A 7,783-nucleotide genomic window follows, 5' to 3' on the forward strand; every position below is an offset into this window, starting at 1 on the left:
ATCAATGGGGATAGAGCTATGAGCTTAATGTCTTCACCGTTCAACATCGCTTCATCCCAAGATGTGCCTTTTCGCCAACCGCAGTATGTACAATATATGCATCATGGATTTGCTTTGTCATCCTTTGTGTCCCATTTCTTTTTGCTTTGCAACAGTATGATGCGGTTTCCCTGTAACTGTCATGGTTGGTATCTCACCCAAAATTTTCTGCAGTGACCGGATTGATTGCAGAGACGCTTCTCATACTGTTCTTCACTTGCAGCACAGTGTAATGAACTGAAATAGGTGAAGCGTAATGGGCACCATTCAAAGTTAAGGCTCACAAATCGTCCATATTTATCATGGTGACTGCCTGACTGGATTAATTTCAGAGGTGCTTTTCCTACTGTTCTTCACTTATAGTGCTGTATAATGGGGTGAACATAGCTGATAGCTAAGCATAATGGCTACTTCAGTTTCAAGTTAGTAATTGATACCTGGGGAGCATGCTCAGATGAAAACATCAATTCTTGGCGTCATCCTTTCTTTTGATGCAATATACGTGGGTTCACCAGTCATAATAATGTTGCAAAAATGTAGGTACACTGCCTAAAGGTTCTTAGTTAACTAATTTGTTAAGCTGCTTTACTGTAGCTGTACACAGTTATACTGATAGTATCCCTACTAAATCAAACTTAAAATTCCTAATTTTTCCTTATTAGTTTTTCTTGTAACATTATTATGACTCCCTTGTTTCCCTACTTTTTGTTTCTATGATCCCTAATCAAACTTAAAATTCCTAATTTTTTCTTATACTTGCTAGTGTCACTTGATCTTTTGTAGTTGTACTCAGTCTATTTTACCAATGTAGTTGCCCCTTTTGCCAAAATGGTAGCTATGTCACCATCATGTAGTAGATACTCTGGTTTCATAAATGTGTTGATTTTGTAGTTGTTTGTTACTGTTCTGTTGGATACTATCTTCATTGGTAGCACAGAAGCTATACAGACACTTCAAAGAGCACAAACAGACTTGTCCACCATTACACAACCTTAAAGATGAGTTGTTCCAGTGGGTCAACAAGGGTAGACCATTAGCTGTGTCCACTACTGTTCATCCTTATAGTAGCACATGGGGACTATTACTGGATAGTAAATTGAGATCAACACTGTAATTTGATTTTGTTTTTGCAAATTTTTAATCACTGGCATGCAATATAATGTGTGAATAAATATATGTGGAGGCTGTGTATCTGTGTGTGTGCATATAAGAATTATGTGTGTATTGGTGCATGTAACAGCGGTTTGTATGGTATTATACCACCACTCCCAGTATGTATGAAGTATATCTAGTTCTGTGCCTCTGCAACATTTCTTTTCTTCTGCCTGCTTTAGGCACCACAATGGACACTTCTAAAATTGCAATACATGGTACTCTGTTACCTTTTGAAGCCACCAGCTATAAACACAGTTTGTTTATTATTCTTATCAGCGAACACTACTGCTGATGCACCATATCTTGATACTCTGGAGAGACCAATGTACTCCCGGCCCATTCTTGTTTGTCAGGCAAAAACTGGTATATGTCAGAGAATGGTTCCCAATATTTATCACATGCAGCCATCTACTACAAACAAGGTCTCCTCAATGACAAATGGAGTACTGTTCACATACCCCTTTTCTGTTACATCTTATTCAGTCAGTAAGTCAAGTCACTAGGTCTAAGTCCTTGTAGGTTAGGTAATCCTAAGGCCGCAGCACATGTTGCTGTTAGACCTTCAGTGCTGGTCACTGTAAAGCGCTAATAATAAATAAAAAAATAATAAATAAAAATGTTGAGTAAATTCTACAGTGCATATATATATATATTGGAACATTTTAAATGTGTCGCTATCAATGACAATCTTTTCATTTTCAATGTAAACAAAATGGGCAAGATTACCATTTGAAATTAAGCAAATCGTTTGTTCCTTGCCATCACTGCATGTGATTAGAAATTACTTCTCGTAAAAATAAACACTATAACATCAACAGCGTTGGATGTTTAGCAGAGTTGCAGGCTGAACCAACATCTAGCTGTGAAAATTCAAGCCTGTAGCCTTAGCTGTTTAATTATGCTTGTCTGAAATAGTCAGCAGAAAATTCTACTATAATAATTTTAAAGATTAGCAACTTACATATTGGAAACATTTTGGGTCCACTGAAGACATGTTTTAGCTTGATTATACCCAGTGAGGTTGCTATTGGTTTCTGGTCAACACATCACCATACTGTATGATAATATGTCTGGCTGGGACCATTCTTTCCTTTGATCATGATGTTATTTATTATTATTATTATTAACACTTTACAGTGACCAGCACTGAAGGTCTGCAGCAACATGTGTTGCAGCCTTAGGATTACCTAACCTAATTTCAAGGACTTAGACTTAATGACTTATAGCTGGAAAGGTGTAACAGAAAAGGGAAGGAAAAAAAATCCCTCCAGCCCCAGGATTCGAACTGCAGGTCACCCAATATCTAGTCGGGGCCACACTCAGTCTCCCTCCAGGAGGGATGGATTTTCTTCCTTAAACCTAAAGTATTTATTGTGTGTATTGGTTTATCTGTCATAATTAAATTATGCAATAAAAAATGGAAAATTGCATACGTAGATAGAAATGAAACAAGGGAGATAATCTAGTTACACCCACGGCTATACTAGTGGACATTATCTACTTTGTTCATGTCTGGAATGTCCACTCATGGTATAGATGACCTCCCTTGTTTCATGATCTCTACTCATGGCCCAGTGAGAATTCTTTGCCATGATGCTCTACTTAACATCACATTATACAATGCTCTTTCACAAGATCATCCAGGTGTACTTGAGCTTCATATGATGATGGGATATATGCCCTGGTGATGTTTTTCATTCTGACTTCCAACTTGCTTATTTTGATATCCCCATATGCAGCACTACTCAGCCTGTGTTTTTTCCTCCTCTGCTTCTTGTGCTGGGGTGGCTACTGCAGCTGGAGAGGTGACCAAGGATGGATGAGATGTATTTGGCGACTGTAGAGAAAGCAGGATCTGCATTTCATTCCCATAGTGATGTAATGTTTTGGAGTCGGGACCTCTCTTGCTTAAAGCTTTATACACAATTTCTGACCATATGGTAGTATTCCTCCTAAACTTGCAAGAAAGAACCTGCTCCAGCAACTTTCTTTTGCATTATGGATGAACAGTGCCAGAATGATCCTGCAGGTATTAGGGTACTGATGTTGACAACAATCTCGTCTTCTCTTATTATAGTAGTATTCCCCTGTATGCATAGTAGTAGCAGTAGTTATGTAGTTGTAGATAGTGCGAGTAGATATGTTCTTGTCTGTTTTAATATTTGTGATATACTGTATGTTTAAGGTTGCTGCTGATCAAAGTGCATGTGCTTCATTCTGCATAGCCACTTGTGTAAATGCTAAACAAGGATTTACTATGCAAAAGGTAACATTATGAAAACTACATAATTACATATCTTTGTATTTGCCTCCCAAATAACTGAATGCAAAACCGACCAGAAAGATTAGAGTAACAAGTGAGACCATAGCTGGAGATACTTGACCATAGCTACCTTGTAAATTTCAAATGCAATTGTACATGCAGACCTATAAGTCTTTTAACAGACAAAATTAAGTGAATAATGATATACAGCATAATTATAGCTACAAAAGAAAAGCTAATGTGTAATGTGATATTAATATTAGCTATATGCATAAGTAAAATCGTATGCGGCATGTCAAGTAATCTCTTTATGACTTTCATAAAGTACATTAATCAAGTGCTGCCTCTGTAACATTCCTTTTCTTTCCTCTAATTTTGCTGTCTTCAGTAATTACAGGTATCTGTTCTATAACACTACATGGCATGCCTTCACCTTTAAAGCCACCAGCTATAAATACAGCTTGTTGATTATTCTTGTCAGTGACAACAACTGCTGATGCACCATATCGTGATATCACGGAGCGGCCAACACATTTCCATTCTTGTCTCTCAGGTACAAATTGGTATATCTCAGAAAACGGTTCACTGTCTTCATCGCAACCACCCACAATAAACAAGGTTTCCTTAATAACAAATGGTGTACTGTTAATACGAGGAATGTCTATAAGAAAATCAATAATCACAGTGGGCTTTGTTGGTGGGTCAGTAGTAGTAGAAAGTAGTGACTTAACATTTTGAATTTTAGCCATTTTGTTTCCATTGACAATGTAGATATTGTCATTGATGATAACACATTTCACATGTTTGTTGAACTCATTAACTAAAAATGAGCATGACAAGGACTCGTCATTGTTATCAATAATGAATAGGATGTTCTTGTAGCAATAGACATCATATTTGCAACAATGTTGGATAGCTATCAAAGGGGGAAGATGGTAGGCAGATTTACGTGACTTGTCTTCTGACCAATGGGTGCACTGGGAAGGTCCTGAAGTCAAAGTTATAGTCCAACATTTTGCATTACTCAATGGATTCTGTACAAATCTCCTCCTTACTAGTAATTGAGACAAACATTTATTACGTATCATAGTTTCACCAAACATCTTAATCTTCTCTCTACTGGCATACCCACCATAAATGTATATAGTGTCATCATGTGGTTTAGTTAGAATCAAACCTGGAACTTCGATTTGAGGTATGGTAGACCAAATGTAAGAATGCTCTGCAGCCACACCATCAACAAAGGTGGCAGAACAGCCATGACCATGCATTATGTACCTGCTCTCATCTTTTTTCTGAATAACTGTGGTTGTGCCTTCGGTCGCGCCACTGCTTGCAGCTGCGCCAAAATATACGAAACTTTGTTTGTACTGGGTGGCAAAGAAGTAATCACATTTAACGGAAGTGTTCCATCGTTTGATATCGTTCAAATTCAGTTCAAACTGCGAAACGAAATTGGTAGCTAAAGTTTCATGAATTTTATGCAAACCTTTGTTCGCTCTAGATCTGTTTCTGACACGCTCCTCGACTCCTCGGCCATTTTAGGTCTGCTTTGTCACTTCCGGGCACATCAAATATTCGGAAAAGTTAATTATTGCTGTGCCACGCCTTCTCACAAGCATACGCGTCATGGCTGCTGATATTCCCGATCACCTTGTTCTCAAAGACGTGAATCCAACTGAAAAGGATGATATTGGTCGGGGAGCTTATGGGAGAGTCTTTGAAATTTTTTTTTGTTTTTTTTTCATTATTATAAATGAACACGTTTTAACAACACGTCATAAAAACAATTGTTCTAAGTCGACTACCACTGAAGGAACATTGTGTGCCCAGTGGCGTAGCTACCATTGAGGCAACCGAGGCAGATGGGCAGATGTCTCGGTAAAAAATGCTCAACAGGCTGAGCAGCCTGAGTTTTCAGTGGCACCTCTATTTATTTATTATCTAATTCATCCAAATAGGAAGGGGTGGCACCAAAAGGCTAGGCCTGCACGAGGGCCCCTAATTTTCTACTCAAACATTTACTACTAGCATTACTGTACCACACCATGGCCGTAGTACTAAGCAGGGCTGGAGCCCACGATGATGGCAAAGTCCCGACGCCATTGCCGCTGCCGGGACCACTTTTCAGCTACTTGAAAAAGATCGAGATACTCTCATAGATAATATATACCTTACTATGCTCTAATAGAGCAGTCGTCGTAATGTACTCTAATAGAGCATTCAGTACGGATTATAGTCACTGTTCTCATTACACTGCTTGGTCTAAACCATTTATGTTAATTGTCTTTAAACTGCTTTTCAAAAGTTCCAATGAGTCAACTGCATGGTAAAAAATATCTTTCACATTTCAAAATTTTCCTTGAAGGAGCATGCCCTCATACTCCTAGCTTGACATGCAGCTGAATATCACATGAAAGAGATACTCTCTGACTAAAATGTCACATCAGATCAATGAAAAGTATAGTGTGCATGGCTATGACTTCCATTGCAGTCCATGGATAGCCTGACCTCTAAAAATATCTCCGGAGCAAGTCAGCTTTTTGTGCTGCATATCAAAACATATGTATGGGATTTGTCAAATCAAGCATTTTCAGGTGGTCAACATTAAAAGTTTTCAAAACACTGGGTTAAACCCTTAAAAATTAAGAATTATGCATTAACTAAATTTAATATCAGTTTAATATCTTTTTTGAAACCTCAACTTGGTAAAACAGGCTGATTATAAAATCTCATCATTCCCTGTCATTCGTTATCCAATGCAAAATACATGTATTTTACACTACATACAAAAACACTAATTTACAACCTTTAACTCACAAAATCTCTACAGCACACCATACAATAAAAGAAAGCCCTTGAATTTCTCTATCCAATTCCGACCGTACAAATGGGAAAATGTCACCATAGCGACAGTTATTTACTGTTGATGATGACATAATACGCGCTCCATACGTTAACCCATTGGAAAATTTAATTATCTCGGAGGGAAAATCCCAATTTACAAGTTGTTATCCTCAACCAAAGTCGCTAAATTTGGTATCATACTACGCAGCAAAGGATGCTTAATAAGACTCCGACCGTACAAATTGTTAAACAGGTTAGTTTACAAAGATATGCTTAAAAACACGTGTTTTTACGGGCATTATGAACACGTAAATTTCGCGGTACAAGGCTCCTTTTTAGCTTCCCCTTCGTTACTACATACAAAATTTACGCATGAATCGAATCGCCTTTCATCAAGGAGTCCGATTAACCAAACCTCTTGTCTGTCAACCAGAGTACGCGGAAGTTATGGCGCTTTGTTTAAAATATGGTGTTATTTTATATGAAACGGGCGTAACCCATTCGGAAATCCGGAATATCTTACGCAAGTTTTGATATGGAGTGAAATTGAACTAGTCTAATAATTGAAGCATGGTATATATTGTAGCATTAATTAAGCTGGAGTATGACATGTAGAAAAATGCTCATAGTCTTCTGAAACAGTTTCTTCCATCCAACCACACTGTTAAAACTGATGTGCTATGGTAGCACTCCAGGTCAGTGCTACCATAGCATCTATAAAATGTGCTACGATAGCATTTTACAGGTGCTGTTTTCAGTAGCACCCGTTGCGAGTGCTACCATAGCACAATACTTAGCTGCAATTAGCCTAGACTATAAACAATCTCTTTTACGTCTGCTTCAGCCATCTTCGCCATCTCATTATGAGCGGCGCTTAAATATTAAAACATTGGTGCGCTTATTGTGGGTGTGCAGACGATGTGGTGGAAAATCTCCCATGCGTGCATGGCATGGCGAAATGAGGTACACAAAACTTATCTCATTTGTATACTTACTTGTTAACGTATTGTAAAAACGTGTGTTGCATCGCTAATGGCTGCCTATACTGGCAGCTGCCCGTCTGGCAGGGGTTGTACCATATTTGGTGGAGACGGAGGGGGGCACGGGCCCCCCGCTTTTATGGGACAATGTTTGCAAGAAAAGATCGAGATACTCTAATAGAACAGTCAGGATCTGGATACTCTATTAGAGCAGTCACAGTATTCAGAGAAGCAGTGTAGCAAGGCTACTTAGCTACGTATGCGTTGTTATAAATAAGGAGAAATAATTGGTGGAGAGCAGCTATTCTCAGCAGGTAATGACCTTTTTTTGGTCTTCAGCACAACTGGCCTGGCCCCCTCACTCTTTGGCCTGCTCCACCGCCCCTGGGTTGTACAATCCTGACAGCAATTGTACCTGACACAATCATGTAGTTTCATCTATGGTTTTAGCACTTTTTAAAAACTCGAATATTAGCTACAGCATCTTGTAGAGCATGAA

General features: G+C 38.5%; 1 protein-coding gene across 1 annotated transcript; it reads right to left on the bottom strand.

Moving 5' to 3' along the window:
* Positions 1-3,564: 3,564 nt before the first annotated feature.
* LOC136244307 (uncharacterized) lies at positions 3,565-5,068 on the bottom strand. Its single transcript, XM_066035861.1, has 2 exons — positions 4,947-5,068; positions 3,565-4,899 (listed from the first exon to the last, which is right to left on the bottom strand). The coding sequence occupies exons 1-2, from the start codon at positions 4,995-4,997 to the stop codon at positions 3,787-3,789; spliced, it is 1,164 nt and encodes a 387-aa protein (XP_065891933.1). The 5' UTR covers positions 4,998-5,068; the 3' UTR covers positions 3,565-3,786.
* Positions 5,069-7,783: the final 2,715 nt, after the last annotated feature.

Source organism: Dysidea avara, chromosome 14 (assembly GCF_963678975.1).
Source record: "Dysidea avara chromosome 14, odDysAvar1.4, whole genome shotgun sequence".
Lineage (NCBI taxonomy): Eukaryota > Metazoa > Porifera > Demospongiae > Dictyoceratida > Dysideidae > Dysidea > Dysidea avara.